General features: G+C 33.8%; 1 protein-coding gene across 1 annotated transcript in view; it reads left to right on the top strand.

Annotated features, from left to right (window-relative positions):
• Positions 1 to 2,757: 2,757 nt before the first annotated feature.
• LOC148946808 (alanine--glyoxylate aminotransferase 2, mitochondrial) overlaps positions 2,758 to 16,720 on the top strand; it is a 105,365-nt gene continuing 91,402 nt past the window's right edge. Inside the window, exons 1-2 of the mRNA XM_089096613.1 lie at positions 2,758 to 2,888; positions 15,140 to 15,232. Of these exons, the coding sequence (XP_088952739.1) occupies positions 2,811 to 2,888; positions 15,140 to 15,232 (171 nt within the window). The 5' untranslated portion in view covers positions 2,758 to 2,810. The remainder of the gene's footprint in view (positions 2,889 to 15,139; positions 15,233 to 16,720) is intronic.

Below are 16,720 nucleotides of genomic sequence, written 5' to 3'. Positions count from 1 at the left end.
ATTTGAATCCTCGATCTCAACCTTTTAGTTTTTATTTGTGAATTCCAGCACATGATTTTACTTTCTGAAAATTTAAGACGGATGCAATTCGGCAATATCTTGTCAAAAGAATCGTGTGTTACATCATGTTTCTTATGTAAAGTTACAGTTTTAGTAAAAAATGGCATTTAATTTCATTATTATTTTTTGTTTCTTGCAAAAAGCGCTAGATACAACAATTTTATTTCAAATGAGCTCTTAAGGATCTCTCTCAAATGTTTTATTGTTTACTGGTGATGATAAAAAAAGAAGAAAAGAAACACATCACTTTCTCCTATGCGAAAAAGTGCGTTCCTTGTTCCTCAAGATGGGAGGCTGTAACTCTTCCAAATAGTTTTTTTTTGGCTATGGAGGCTAAAGTAGTATAGTCTTAACATTAATCTGACACATTGGGGTTTCAGGCTAATTTGCATAAGTCCCATAATTTTTAATTCCTATTAAGATTAATTCCCATTAAGATTAACCAAAAATTCCCATTAAGATTAATCCAAGTGATAGTTACCATTCCTTAACTGGCTTCAAATGGCAATTCTTTCTCCCTAGACAGTTTTTTTTCAACTTGCTTTTAGATTTTTGTTTACTGTGGACTGGACTTTGTTCTTTACTAGATTCCAACAGTTGCCGCAACTTTTATCAAGGCTGTTGTGTTGACTATGTGTATTTTTTCTTTTCAGAAGGTTATTTCTGAGCCCCAAAAATAAAATTAGGATACTACGAAGGTCAGCAAAATTTAGATTTTTATATTTAGTTTTTTATCCCACACTTTCTAAGTAAAGGTGGTTTAACCTCAAGGTTTAATTCATTTAATCTCCTCATTTTTAAAATTTTCAAGGTGGTTTAACTTTAATCACGAGCAGATCTTGCTTAGTTTTGAATTAATTGTGGAGAGGAATACTTGTTCTATTTGAGCATCTTTTCTCAATCTATTTAGCCCAATTATCCTACTCCCCCAAAAGGATAATATAATTTTAGCTGCCCTGTGACTCCGATATATAAAGCAACAGCTTGGGGTCAATTCTATGTTTATTGGAAGAGCCTACTTTAGCATTAGGTGTGGATTGATGCTTTGGTTCTTTATTTCTAACATTTTTTGACGTTTTTAAGTATGTATTATTTGGTGTTGTAATATATTGATAAATAAATAAAAGGCTTGTTCTACATAAGTATTTAGTTATTCTGATTTCTGACCAACTGCAACCCCGTGTCTATTATATTAATTTTGAATAACCCACTGTAGAATGAATTAAAAATGGAATAGAAAACGTAAAGAAAAAAGAAGCAGAAATGAAAATCAAGAGAATCAACTAGGTAAAGAACATCAAAAGAGGAAAATGGGAGGCTCGGACGGTACATGTGTAGCAAGACCAGCTATCTTATTGTCGCCTAACTATCGGGTCTTGGTTCAAAGATCATGCCTCCCCGAATCAGATGCTTCCCATGTCAGATTTTTGTGACCACTTTGCTCGAAAGGGTGGTTATAGGATTTTTTCAGAGGGCTCATTTGATGGGAAAATGGAAGTTCTAATGCTTGTTTTAAAGGTCGACATCGATTTGAGGGCAATCAGTTCACATTGCTTACCACTTTTACTGGCTGACCCCCCGTAAATTCCGTGATTGCAAAATAGTCATTTTGTCCAAAAGTGTCATAATCTCCGATAAAAGTACGAAAATAACAAAATTCCTTAGCCCCTGGGGTAGGGGCCTAAAATTATGTAGATTGACAAGCCTCCCCGAATAAGATCATGCCTCCCCGAATCAAATGCTTCCCATGTCATATTTTTGCGACCACTTTGCTCGAAAGGGTGGTTATAGGATTTCTGTAGAGGGCTCATTTGATGGGAAAAGGGAAGTTCTAATGCCCGTTTTAAAGGTCGACATTGATTTGAGGGTAATCAGTTCACATTGCTTACCACTTTTACTATCTGACCCCCCGTAAATTTCGTGATTGCAAGATAGTCATTTTGTCCAAAAGTGTCACAATCTCCGATAAAAGTCCGAAAATAACGAAATTCCTTAGCCCCTGGGGTAGGGGCCAAACATTACGTAGATTGACAAGCGTTTATACATAGGATTTTTGTGGAAAAACAAGGCAAGCTTGATCTTGGGTTTCCGATTGGCTCAAAAATTTCAGGGATCGTTTCCAAAGCCTACAGGAGCATATTTCGTTGGGAAGGAGATGGTCTTAGGGTTAAACTTTCTTGCGTGTATACCAATGTCCCATGTAGCGTTGATACCTAATTTTCTGCCGGGAGTGCTGTGCGGGGCTGTGGGAAAGTAATTTGATTATGTTAAACTTTGGTATGAAATATATAAGATTTGACCACGAAACTTTGACATGAGATAGTAAGTTACTTATGATAGAAAATTTATCTTCTACTTTTTAGATTTCCATATAGTTTTTTTCTTTTTCTAGCTAGTGAGATCATGTAAAATTGTCTATGAGTGCCTGAGTGGTTAGCACGGGCTTTACAATAATACAATAATATTTATTTATTACCCTCGTGCATCAAAAATATAAGTAGTGGAGGAAAAGTTATGTAGATCAGTATGATCATCTTACCAAGTGAATTTAAAACCAACGTAACCCTATGCACTTTGGGCTACTAAGGATTGATTCTTACCTAAGATGCACAGAATGTCATTGGCCCGTACTGAAAAACTTAACGAGCTCTTTCCTCGCCATCTATAAAAATACATGTTACTAGCCTACATAGCATAATTTATTTTAGCAGAAACTTTAAACAAAAATAACGTGAAATATACCTAAAAAGATGAGTTTGTTTCCCTTAAGAAGAGCAATGAGTAGCATAAAAATGCCATCATTGGATTTCAAACCCTTAGTGTATCAGGTAAATCTGGCTGGGTTAAAGTTAAGTCAGACATAACTTTTAGGATAGAAATCAGATAGCCATAAAAAAAAGGAAAATGCTTTTTGTTTCCCCATCCAGAGCTCTTTCCAAAGGTAACAAAAGTAAATTTTATCTTAGGAAAAATTTTGTATTTCGGAAAGTGGCTGGGCTTGGGATTTGGAAATTTGGTAAAATTCCCCCCGGGACATACTTTTGCCTGTAGACCCATCCCTGAAAGTTTCATTTTCTTAACCTAACCCCTTTCCAAGATAGTCAAAAGTAGCTAAAGTAGAATTTTACCGGAAATTTCATGGATGGATCTACAGATTAAAGTAGCCTATGCCCCAGGAAGATATTTTGGTAAATTTTTTGCCAAATCATATTATTGACTTAGGCTACAAATAAAGTGAATATATCACTCAATGCCTCTTTTTTTGCTCTTTCCAAATATAATAATCATTTTGTCAGAAATGAATTCTACCCCACCCCATTATATACCAATTCAGGGTTTATATTTGCACATTAGGGGGAGGGGGGGGGTAGGGGCAAATTTTATTTCTGATGTAAATGGGAGGTAAGTTTAAACTTTACACCCACCCCCCTAATGTACAAATATGTACCCTGAATTGGTATATAGGCTAGGGGTGGGGGTAAAATCTATTTTCAACACAAATAATTTTTACGTTTGGATAGAGCCTAAAAAAGGCATTGAATGGTATATTCACTTTGTTCATAAGTCAATAATATGATCTGGTAGAAATTTACCAATATTTTAATGTCCCTAGCTCTGCTCCTCCACCCTCTATATAATGGGCTTAAAAAGTTTTTAAATAAAAATGCATCTTATTGTGCATTACAGCTTATTATTGGCTCTAGTTTGGGTCCTCTACTATTTTTAAAATTATAAATCTGGTTAGGCTAATATCAAAAGTATAAATTGAGAGCAGTTTAAATTACTGACCTACAAATAAGGTGAATGTACTACTGAATGCCTTTTTTATGTTACTTCTGAATATAATGATTGTTTTGCTTCAAGTTAAATTTTAACCCCTTTACAGGCCCTCAGAGGTGATACCTTTTTCTCTTGGCCTATTTTAGATACCACTTATATAGGTCTACCTCTGTTAGCATCACTTTTTAAACTTGTTTACCTTTAATTAAATCAACTGTGACAAAATCAAGAGTATAGATATATGAGCAGTTTACCACATAAGGAGACATGTTAAGAAAACAATTCTTACTTCAAAATATGCACAATAATCCTAGTTAATATATTTTGCAGCAGGAGAACCTTTATTTTCACTTCTCTCCTTGTTTTTCTAAAAAATTCACAAATTTCTTAGAACCTATATATTAACAGAGTATATACCTCACTCCTCTAATGTGCAAACATATACCCAGAATTACATTTAGAATCTAAATATAATCAGAATGTGCCAAAACGTTTTTACCAAGCATATTTCCAGCAACTCAAACAACATCCAAGACAAAACTGTGACTGCACCAACTAGTGCCTCCTTCAAGTCAAGACTTGACAAAGAATAGAAGAACAAGCCATGGAAATATAAGTAGGACAGTCTATCACTCTCAGCTGCCAATTAATGCAACATCACTGGGCCCATTTTACTGTGATGTTCCAAATTGCCATCATTGATACAGAGCAGAACAGATCCAGCATGGACCTTGTTTTGTTCTGAAGTGCAAATTAAGATAAAACTCATTTGCATCACAAATGAACTTTACCCCCATCCCTAGATATATCCAAATCAGGGTATATATTTGAACATCATGTGGGTGGGGCTAAAGCTCATTGGTGATGCAAATGCAGGTTATATTTAGATTCAGAATGCATTTTTGGGTATATATTTATATGTTAGGGGGTGGTGGTATATACTCTGTTAATATATAGGTTCTAAAAAATTCATAAATAGAAAAATTGGAAAAACAAGGAAAGAAGTTAAGATAAAGTTTTCCTGCTGCAAAATATATTAACTATGATTACTGTGCATATTATGAAGTAAGAATTATTTTCTTAACATGTCCCCTTATGTGGTGGACTACTCATACATCTATACCAAATCAAGAACAAAAAAAAACATATAGAAATATAGGATTTAGTCTATACATTTCCACATGAGGGGGTGGCAGTGGTGGTAAAGTATAGTGAAACTACAATTTGAATTTATTAACTACAGGTATTCTGCATCTGATAAAGTAAGAATTATTTTTTCTGACCATTTTATATATCTAAAAATAAGTGAAAAAGGCAGGGTCTGTAAAGGGCTTAAAATTGAATTTGCAAGCAAAAGAATTATTTTTTCCAAAAAGAGCATAAAAAAGGCATTGAGTATTATGTTCACCTTATTTGTGGGTCAGCAATTTAAAGTGCCCCTGATTTACCTTAACTTGTGCTGACCTTGAAAAGTTTCAACTTTTTTATATTCCACTTTCCAGGAACAGTTGAATGCTAATCTGGAGAGTTCAAGATTTGATAATGTAGAAGATAGATAGAATAATTTTAGGAAAATAGTTTGTGAAGTTGCTGATGGTGTCTTAAGGAAGAAATGTAGAAAGAAAGCTATGAATTTTTGTGAAAATACTTTATATTTAATAGATTGGAGGAAAGACCTGTACAATAATTATTTGAGTGATAAATCATATGAAAATAAAAAGAATTTAAAGCAAGTAGAGATTGCATTAAAGCTCTAAACCTAGTGGACTACTAAAGTAATTTCACTTTTTTCTTATGATGAGCAGGTCACCTCTTACATGCTTTTCTTTTTAAGATGCAACTAAGAGCCCATGGGAATATTATTAAACACCTCCTGGAAAATACAAATGTGTCATTTTCTTCATTTCATTTTATGCTGTTTTAATTTTTGGCCTTTTGTTCAAATTAATTAAAAAAAAACTTTTTCTACAAATAAGTTTTTCAAAGAAAAGTAAGAAGCTCCCTTAAACTAAAAATGAGCAGAAATATAGTCAAATAATTTTCTAAGCATAAAACTACCACAAATCACCATCAATAGATAAATGAAACCCAAAACAAACATAAATTATAATAAATAACTGAGTCACAAGCAAAAAATAGTAACTGAGTTAAACAATAAAAAATAACTGAGTCTCAAAAGAAGCAAAAATAACCAGAGTAGAGCTGATAACCCCCATGCCATCTCAACACCAGAACATAATTTGTACTTCACTAAAAAAAAAAAAAAAAAAAAAAAGACTTTTGGATTGTCAGTTTCAAACAGTTTTGGTAACAAACTGTAAGTAAGGAGTGACTTGGCTCAATAGTAACCAAAACTAAAAAATGGAATTTTTATACCAATAGATACATCAAAAGAATTGTATTTTCATGCTAATTTTTTCATCAAGTTTAGTCCTACCCATCAAAAGTTAAAAGCCTGAGAGAATTTACCTTATTTTTGAAAAAAGGGGAAATATCCCCTAAAAGTCATAGAATTTTAATGAAAATAACACCATCAGATTCAACATATCAGAGAACCCTACTATAAAGGTTTCAAGTTTCCTATCTGCAAAAATGTGAAATTTTGTATTTTTGCCATAAGAAAGATCATGGATATGTGTTTATTTTTTTCCCAGGGGTGACTGTATTGACCCAGTGGTCCTAGAATGTCATGAGAGGGCTCTTTTGAACAGAAATTAAAAGTTTTAGTGTCCTTTTTAAATGATAAAAAAAAACTAGAGGGCAACTAGGCCCCCTCCCATGCTCTTTTCCCCAAAGTTTCCAGATAAAAATTTTAAGATGCATAACCATTTTGTTCAGTATAGTCAAAAAATCTAATAACTCTTTCTTTGAGGACAACCTTAATCCCCATAGTCCCTGGGGGAAGGGCTGCAAGTTATGAATTTTGCCCATTGCATTGCATAGTATTGGTTATTGGGATTTATATTAAAGTTTTCAGGGGAGATTTTTCTGGGGGAGGGGGGTTACGTGGGAGGATCTTTCAAAAAAAAATTTCATGGAGGAAGGGAATTTTCCATTGAGGGTGATCCAGATTTCCCAGCATTATTAAAAAAAATGATCAGAAATTAATAAAAAAAAAACAAGTTTTTTCAGCTGAAAATAAGGAGCAACATTAAAACTTAAAACCAAGAGAAATTATTATGTATATGAGGGGGTTGGTCCCTCCTTAATACCTTGCTCTTTATGCTAAAGATTTCTTAGAACTTTTAAAAGAGCTTATTATTCTAATTATATGACCTTTTGTACTCCAGTAGGTTTTACTGGTCTGTTATTTACTATTTGGTTTAACAATGTTTGCCATGTTGCCTACAAATAGATAAATAAATTCATCAGTGATGTTGTGATTGCATTTAAGCTCTTTCTGCCTTATCTCCCAATAAGATCTAACACTAGATCTGGAATTTTCCATAGAGGGGGAATGTCAAATAACTGGAACAAAATCAAACTTAGGTTATTATAAGGTTATTAATAGTTAAAAAAAAGTAAAATTAATATACAAATTTCCTTTTAATTATTCATATACGGTGAGCATACTTCAAAATCTGCATTAATTTGAAAACGTTCAGAAATAAAATAAAAAAACAAGTTTTTTTTAACTGAAAGTAAGGAGCAATATTAAACCTTAAAACGAACAGAAATTATTCCGTATATGAAAGGGGCTGTCCCCTCCTCAACGCCCCATTTTTTATGCTAAAGGTTTTTATTGTTTTAAAAAATAGAGTTGCAAGATTGAGTCAAACTTTAGTGTAAATAGCCGGCGTTGAGGAGGGGACAGCCACTTTTATGTATAGAATAATTTCTGTTTGTTTTAAGTTTTAATGTTGCTTCTTACTTTCAGTTAAAAAAACTTGCTTTTTTATTTAATATTTTACATATAGCTGCTATTTATTCCTTTAATTTTTAATATTTTTGTTATTTATTAAAGTAAAAAAAAGTGAAAACATTTAAAATGTATATAGTTTTCAGTAAAGTGCAAGTTATGTTCTGATCTTTAGAGGGCATGGGGTTGTTAACACCACTCATCTTAATTTTTGCTTGTTTTGTGTTTGACTTGGGTATTTATTGTAATTTTTGTTCATTTTGAGTTTCATTTATTTATTGATGGTGATTTGTGATAGTTTTATGCATGGAAGATTATTTAATTTTATTTCTGCTAATTTTTGGCTTAATGGACCTTTTTATTTTTTCTTGAAAATCTTGTTTATGGAAGAAGCCTTTTAAATTATTTTATGTTCGTTTTTCATTGACATAGTCTTTTTGTGTAAAAATATTTTATATCTTTTCTATAAGAATCCATAGTTTGGCTTGGTATTTGTATGTTGGAGAAACTTTTTCAACAATCTTTAATCCTGATACAAATAGTATTGTTTGATTTTATTTTATTATTTTATTAAAAAAAAAAAATTGGATGTCAGTTTATTATACATATACTGCTATTTATTCCTTTAAGTTTTAATAATAATAATATAATATATAATATAGATTTATTACCTGCCAAAACTGTAAAAGGTACAATGGGCGGCAGAGTATAAAAAAGTGAAAAAAAATGCAAAAAGAAAAAGAAAAGACAAACAACAAAGTACGGTTTAACACGAATATATACAATGAAATGGGCCCTCAACATCGACATTCAAATAACACATTCATCTCAAGTCTGTCCCTGAAGAGTTACCCAAGGATGACCTAGAGTCATGAACTTTTTATGAAAACTCGCTACTCTGGCAGGAACTGCCAAGGCAGGGTCTATCAATCCAAATCTACTGATCAAATACCGGTTTTTGGACCATGGTGGTAGTCCAAGCAGATACTTAGCATATTTAAAATAAATCGTGCGCAACTTGTTCTTCTCTGTCTGTGTGAAGCAACTCCAAAACGGAGAGATGTAGAGAAAACTCGGTAAAACAAATGCATTATACAATTGGGCTAAAATATCACGACTAAATCGCGCCTTGCTCAGGACAAGCTTTCCATATGCAGAACGAACTTTTCTAAGGGTATCAGCGATAATAAGTCCGCGTGTGGCCTTGAGTGACGTACCGATCGGGACTCAAAGGTAAGTAAGAGATGGACCAGGTTTGATTTCCGTATCATCTAGCATAACGCATATGTCCTCAGTCGACACTTTCTAATTGAAAAATAACAATTCAGTTTTCGATGGATTAAATGTATGGCCGACACGAACATATTCTACCTTTGATGCACTAAAACAACTCTTTATTCCATTCAGGGTTCTACTAATGTTTAAAATGTCGTCGGCATAACCTATGAGCGACACATCAATCCCACATAAAATACACGTTGTTGGTGCTTCATGTTGCACTTCGATTACGGAATTATTGAATAAATCTGGTGAATTTACTGCTCCTTGCCTAATACCCTTATTCACTGGTATATCAATTTTTAATATTTTTTTATTTATTAAAGTAAAAAAATGAGAACATTTAAAGTGTATTTTGTTTTCTAGTAAAGTGCAAGTTATGTTCTGGTCTTGAGAAGGCATGGGGTTGTCAACCCCATCCATCTTAATTTTTGCTTGTTTTGAGTTTGACTTGGTTATTTATTGTAATTTATGTTCATTTTGGGTTTCATTTATTTATTGATGGTGATTTGTGATAGTTTTATGCATGGAAGATTATTTGATTTTATTTCTGCTAATTTTTGGCTTAATGGAGCTTTTTAATTTTCCTTGAAAATCTTGTTTCTGGAAGAAGCTTTTTAAATTAATTTCTGTTTGTTTTTTATTTATGGAAACAATTATTTTATATATTTTCTATAAGAATCCATAGTTTGGCTTGCTATTTGTATGTTGGAGAAACTTTTTCACCAATCTAATCCTGACACAAATAGTATTGTTTGATTTAGCTTTATACCTCCTCAAGTTGACCTGAAAAATAAAACATAATATCATTCCCAAAAAGTTCTATGTATGGTCTTTGACAACCTGGATATACTTATACTCTTGTATTTGACTTAAATCGTTGGAGCAGAAATAGTAATAGTAGTAGCCTCAAAAGTTTCAACTGAATACACCGGTTGTTCTTAATATATTGCTGAAGTGGCTTATTGGCAACCATGTACAAAGTGCCTTTTGACTTAGTTTCAAAGGAACATTTAGTCTTGAAGCATGATGGGGGAATTACATAATTGTGGGTGGTTGACATGCCCAATATCCCTCGAGACATAGTTACCGGACAGTTCTACTATGCTGAGTGAAATGGCTGTCTCAAAATTTTGACTGGATGTGTTTGAAAAACAAATGGGCTTAGGGGGAGGGCTGCTTGGCCTCCATTCTGTTTTGACAGGGATCAATGCAGAATTTATCTTTTTTCGGGGAGACAGGGGCACCAACAAAATTTGGATCCCCTATTTGTGTATTTTGCACTTTTGCTTCTGTAATTAGTGAAACCTTTGAAGTTCTGGGAAGGAGGCATATGTTCTTGCGCCACCCTGGATTTGGCTGTGTTTCTTAGTAGAAATATTAAACTGTGTCCAAATATAGCATGCAAAAGCAGCATTTTAGTCACAATTAATTTTTTTTTATTTTGATCAAGTTATATGCTATAAAGTACAAACGCATAACTGCTCACTATTCCTTTGAGCTATTTTTTTGTGTTGACCCTTTTAAGATGGCATTATTATCATAGGCAGCGCAATCGCGCTGCCTAAGTAAAGAACAGTGTTGGCACAATGTATTATTATTGTTTTTTTTTCCTTTAGACCATGGCACTTTGTATTGAAGGAGTTGTCATAGAAGCTTGGAAAAGGGCTCATTCGATTGGAAATTGGAATGGTTAGTGCCCTTTTTAATAGTCAAAAGTCATTGGAAGGCAACTGAAACCCCTTCCATGCCCACCATTTCCCCAAACACATCCAATCAAAATTTTGAGATAGTCATTTTGTTCAGCATAGTTGATTTCCAGATACAAATTATGTTTTTGAGGAGGACACTCCCCCACAGCCATCAGGACAAGGGTTGTAAGTTATGCCATGGGGGCATATAAGGTTTTCATAGAAAGATTTGTTGTAAAAACTTCAAAAAGGGATCATTCGATTGGAAATTCAAAGGCCTAGTGCCCTTTTTAATAGTCAAAAGTAATTTGAGGGCAACTAACCGCCCTCTCACGTCGACCTTTTCCCCAAACACATCCAATAACATTTTTTATATAGCCATTTGGTTCACCGCAGCTAAAAATTTTAAAAACAGGGTCTTTAAGGACGACAACCCCCCACAGTCCTCGGGAAAAGGGTTGCAAGTTATACCCTGGGGATATCTAAGGTTTTTGTGGGATGTATTCTCGTAGAAACTTCAAAAAGGGCTCGTTTGATTGGAAATTGAAATGGTTAGTGCCCTTTTTAATAGTCGAAAGTGATTGTAAGGCAACTAACATCCCTTCTATGCCCACCATTTATCCAAACACATCCATTCAAAATTGAAATAGCCATTTTGTTCAAAATAGTTTAAAGGTTCAGAAATTATATCTTTGAGGATGACAATCCCCCCACAGCCCTCAAGCTAAAGGTTGTAAGCTATGCCCTGGGGGCATATAAGGTTTTTATTGGAAGCTTTGTCATAGCAACTTTAAAAAGAGCCCATTTGATTGGAAATTGAAAGGGCTACTACACTTTTTGACTGTTAAAAGTGATTTAAGGGCAGGTAACCCCCCTCTCATGCCCGCCTTTCCCCGAAACGCACTTAATCAAAACTTTGACTCAGCTAATTTGTCCATCGTCGTTGCACGTTTAAGAAGTTAGGTGTTTAAGGATGATACCCCCTCAAAGTCCCTTGGACCAGGGTCGTAAGTTATGCTCTGGGGGCATATAAGGTTTTTATAGATAGTGATGTTGTAGAAACTTCAAAAGAGGGCTCATTCAATTGGATATTACAAGGGCTTGTGCCTTTTTTAATAGTCGAAAGTGATTGGAGGATAACTAACACACTTCTCAAAACCACTTTCTTCCCAAACATATACGATCGAAATTTGGAACTATCCACTTTGTTCGAAGTAATTAAAAAGTCCGGAAATTATGTTTTTGATAATGACGCTCCCCCCGCAGTACTCAGGGCAAGAGTTGTAAGTAATGGCCTGGGGGCATATTTTTTTTTGTAGAAAGCGTTGTCGTAGAAACTTCAAAAAGAAATAATTGGATTGGAATTTGAGAGGGCTAGTGGCTTTTTTAATAGTCGAATGAGATTTCAGGGCAAGTGACCCCTCCTCTCACGCCCGCCATTTCCCTAAGGACATCCAACCATTATTTTTAGATTACCATTTTGTTCAATGTCCTTACAAGGTCCGCAATTTATGTCTTTGAGGATGATAACCCCCTCACAGCCCTCAGGACAAGGGTTGTAACTTATGCCCTGGGGCATATAAGGTTTTTATAGAAAGTTTTGTCGTAAAAACTTCGAAAAAGGCTCATTCGATTGGAAATTAAAAGGGCTAGAGCCCTTTTTAATAGTCGGAAGTGATTGGAGGGCAAATAACCCCCCTCTGACGCCCACCATTTTCCCAAACACATCCAATCAAAATTTTGAGAAAGCAATTTTGTTCAAAGTACTCAAAAGTTCTGGAAATTAGGTCTTTGAGGATGACAACCCCCCACGCCTCAGGGCAAGGTTTGTAAGTTATGCTTTGGGGACATATAAGGTTTTTATTGAAAGCGTTGTCATAGAAACTTTGAAAGGGCTCATTCGATTGGAAATTGAAAAGGCTAGTGCCTTCCTTAATATTTGAAAGTGATTGGAGAGCAACTAACGCCTGTCTCACGCCCACTATTTCCCCAAACATACCCCATCAAAATTTTGAGACAACCATTTTGTTTAACGTAGTTGAAAGTTCTGGAAATTAGTTCTTTGAGGATGACAACCCCCTCACAGCCCTCAGGGCAAGGGTTGTAATTTATACCCGGTGAGTATTTAACGTAATTATAGAAAGGGTTGTCATAAAAATTCCATAAAAGCTCTTTTAATTGGAAGCTGAAGGGCTGTGTGCCCTTTTGGATGTTCGAATTTGATTAGAAGACTCAACTTTTGCATATGAAACATCAGCATGATTGCAATGTATTATTTTTTGTTTTTTTTGTTTAGAACAAAGTACTTCACACCAAAGGATTCTTGGTAAGAATATCGAAAAGGGCTTCCTTGATTTGAGGCAGGAAAGACTAAATCCTTATTTAAGAGTAAAAAATAATGAGAGGGCAACGGTTTTAAACAATTGTTTGCTTGTTATTTCAAGCAAATTAATGGTCCTATTTCAATTCTAAATTCTTGGTCAATTCTCTTAAGACCATAGGCGGGCAAGCCTTGTTTCCTCTCATTCCAGGCAATCTAATGGTCCTATGTTAATTTTAAATTATTGGTCAACATGCCCGAGGCTCTAGGCAGGCAGGCCTTTCCAAAAACTAACGTGACAAGTATGTGTCCAATAAGAGAGTCATACTTACTCCCGTCATTTACCCGTGCTGCAGCCATTTAAACACTTGCCTCTCAATTACTTGGACTATCTGTCTTGGCTTATCTCTTTCTACAATTAGCCATGTCTTGATGCAACCTACTGCAAAATACTTGATAACTTTAATTAGCCGTTGATTTTGAATTGAAGTTATCAAGTATTTTGCAGTAGGTTGCATCAAGACATGGCTAATTTTAGAAAAAGACAAGCCAAGACAGATAGTTCAAGTAATTGAGAGGCAAATTTTAAATGGCTGTGGCACGGCTAAATGGCGGGAGCATGACTCTCTTTGTGATGACCTTGAATGTACTTGAATATAAATTATGTATGTACTACCACAAATCAGCATCAATAAATAAATGAAACCCAAAACGAACAGAAATTACAATAAATAACCGAGTAAAACTCAAAATGAGCAGAAATTAACATGAGTAGGGCTCAAAACCCCTATGCCTTCCCAAGGCCATAACATAATTTGCACTTTACTGAAAAAAATATAAATGAATGTGGATTGCCAGTTTAATATACATATACTGATATTTAGTTATCAAAATGTTAGTAGTTATTTGATTTATTAAATTTATAAAAGTAAAAACATTTATATTTTTTTTCAGTAAAGTGCAAATTATGTGCTGGCCTTGGGAAAGCTTAGGGGTTTCAAACTCAAGTTATATTCTTTTCTGCTTATTTTGAGCTTCCCTTGGTTTTTTATTATATTTTATGTTCGTTTTGGGTGTCATTTGTGTATTAATGCTGATTTCTGGTAATTTTAGACTTGGTATAGTATTTTGTTTTATTTTTTTCTCATTTTTGGTTTAATGGAGTTCTTTACTTTTCTTTGAAGAACTTAGTTTGTGGAAAAAGTTTTTTTTAATTAATATTAATCAAAAATGGCAAAATGGGGTAACTTCAATGATTGATATGATCCTTACTGTTTGTCCATGTTACCAACATAGTTAAACGATATTACAAAATTTTGATTTGAGAGCTTGGATTTCTACCTATGTATTATATTTTTGAGTGGCACACTTTAAACACAAACTTGATTATAAATAAAGAAGTCAAGGTAAATGAACAACACCTGCATGGTGATAGTGCTAGGGCCACACACATGCTAGGGCAATCTTTGCAACAAACAAACTATATTTTGCTTTTTCAACGTCAGAAATTGGTGATAGGGAAAGAAACAAAATAGAGGTTAATGTGAGGTTGTGGATCAAGATGAGGTTGTCATAGGTTTTCTTGTCCAGATTTAGAGGTAAAAAGAGAATGACTTTTGATACTCTTTAGAAGTGACGAAATTTCAAGCGTTATTATAAGAAACTGACACTCCCTGCTTCAGTCCCTGGCTGAGAGGGAGAGTAAATAAGGTGTTTTTCGGGGGAAGGGGTGATAGCGTGGTATTGTCCCAAAAATTTCCTTTGTTTTTAGGCATAAAATTCTCAATTGTTTATAAGATTGGCCCTTCAAACCAATCTGGGAGGGATTTGACCCCCCCCTGTATGTAAGTACCCTGAGATATAAGTACAACTATATATGAACATGATTATGTGTTTGCCACAACGGTCTTGCTATTTCACTTGAGAGATTCTCAGCTTGTAAAACTGTCTTGGCTGTTATAATCTCAGCCCTTTCAGCGCAATTGCTGAGTAAAAAGACGTGCCTTAAAATACATTTCCAAAAAAAGAAATGCGCTTATTTGTCTTTAAAATTATAATTAGAATGTTGCATGAAAAATTACCCTTCTCTGTTATATTTTACAAACCTACTTCAAGACTTGGCTGATTGTATTAAAATATGATTATTTCTAGGGTCCTACATATGAAGATGTTTTGAATGTCAGAAAACGAAATTTAACGCCATCTTTGGTTACTTTTTATAAGCAACCTGTGCTTATTCATCAGGTATGTATGTTGTGGTTTATTAGATGAATTTTGTTTTCTCAAATAATCTTAAAATTGCGAAGAAAATTGTTCAGATTACAACATTCGTTTAAAATACGGTTGGTGTTATATATATTTAAATGTGTAAAATATTTGTTTGGATTTTTTTTCTCATTTCAAGGCTTTTATAAAACATCTGGTTGTACTTTAGCCTATGTGTCTCAGACACTCATATTTTTTTTCGCAATAGATTAAATTGACAGAAGTTTCTTTCATAGAAAGTAACTGGCAGAAATTGACTTAAGTAAAACATCAAACCTAAAATTATTATTATACCTAATGTTGCTACTAATGAAGCTATGAAACCTAAAACAAACACAACTTGCAACAAACAAAAGAGCCAAGCTTAAACCAGCAGAAATACTTTGTATAAGGATGGCGTTGCCATTTCTCTGATTCCCCAAAGGCTAGAGTGGCATTTGTGGTTTACTAAAAACTAAATATATTCATTCAAATGAGAGTTGGTTTAGTTTCTTCATTTATGACATTTCTCCCAAGTTAGACTTGATACTTTCTATAAGCTAATTTCTATTCGTTATAAGTTTTAAATTTGCTCTTTATTGTTCATGGTAAAACTTCATCTTTAAACTTAATTTTTTTGTTCGTTTTTAATTTACGCAGTTTTTTGTATATATCTCAATAGTAGTAGTGCTATCTAACTCGTGCTGCTAATAGTATCAGTTAGTGTTTATTACTAGCAGTAATTAATGGTTGGAGTAGTCATGGGGGGGGGAGTAATGGTTGTAAGGGTAGCCATTAACATGAGTAGCCTTGTTGGAATAGTTCTGGTCAGAACAGTCACAGAACGAATTGTTATCATACATCATGATTTGTTGAGGATGTCACAATTTCAAAAGAATTAACTATTAGATTTACCCAGTACATTTCATTACAATAGGCGGTACTTTTCAGGGAGTGACAATGTTGACCCGTGTATATGGAACAAACGCTTTAATAATACTAATAATAATAATAATTTATTTGTATCCTCTATATGCAAAAATGCACACAAAAAGAGTAAAATGAAAAAAAGAAAAAAACAAGACAAGAGCTACATATAGACAACAATAATATTCTCACTCAGCAAAAACACAAAGCAAAAAGGAAAAAAAACAACTAATTTCTCTCATAATAAAAAACAAACCTTAATTGACCTAATGCACATTTTAAAATTCTATAACTCACAATACTCACACTTAAAAGATACATAAAGCAAGATAACTATAAATTGTTCCAATTATACCGTTCAAAGACAGGATAACAACATTGCCTCGGACAAACAAAACTAAACTCATATATAAAACCAACAGTAACTATTACCAGTAATAAACGAAACAAAAGGAACTCTGAAAAAAAAATGAAACAAAATAAAAGAAATAAAAAGAAAATTTCTTACCGGGGACACACACACGTGTCAGCACAGACAAACAAACATAAGAATTACAAAAT

This window comes from Artemia sp. Qi Xiang Cuo, chromosome 11 (assembly GCF_049724085.1).
Source record: "Artemia sp. Qi Xiang Cuo chromosome 11, ASM4972408v1, whole genome shotgun sequence".
NCBI classification, from domain to species: domain Eukaryota; kingdom Metazoa; phylum Arthropoda; class Branchiopoda; order Anostraca; family Artemiidae; genus Artemia; species Artemia sp. Qi Xiang Cuo.
The sequence above is the reverse complement of the archived record's forward strand: the minus strand, read 5'-3'. Positions and strand labels throughout refer to the sequence as shown.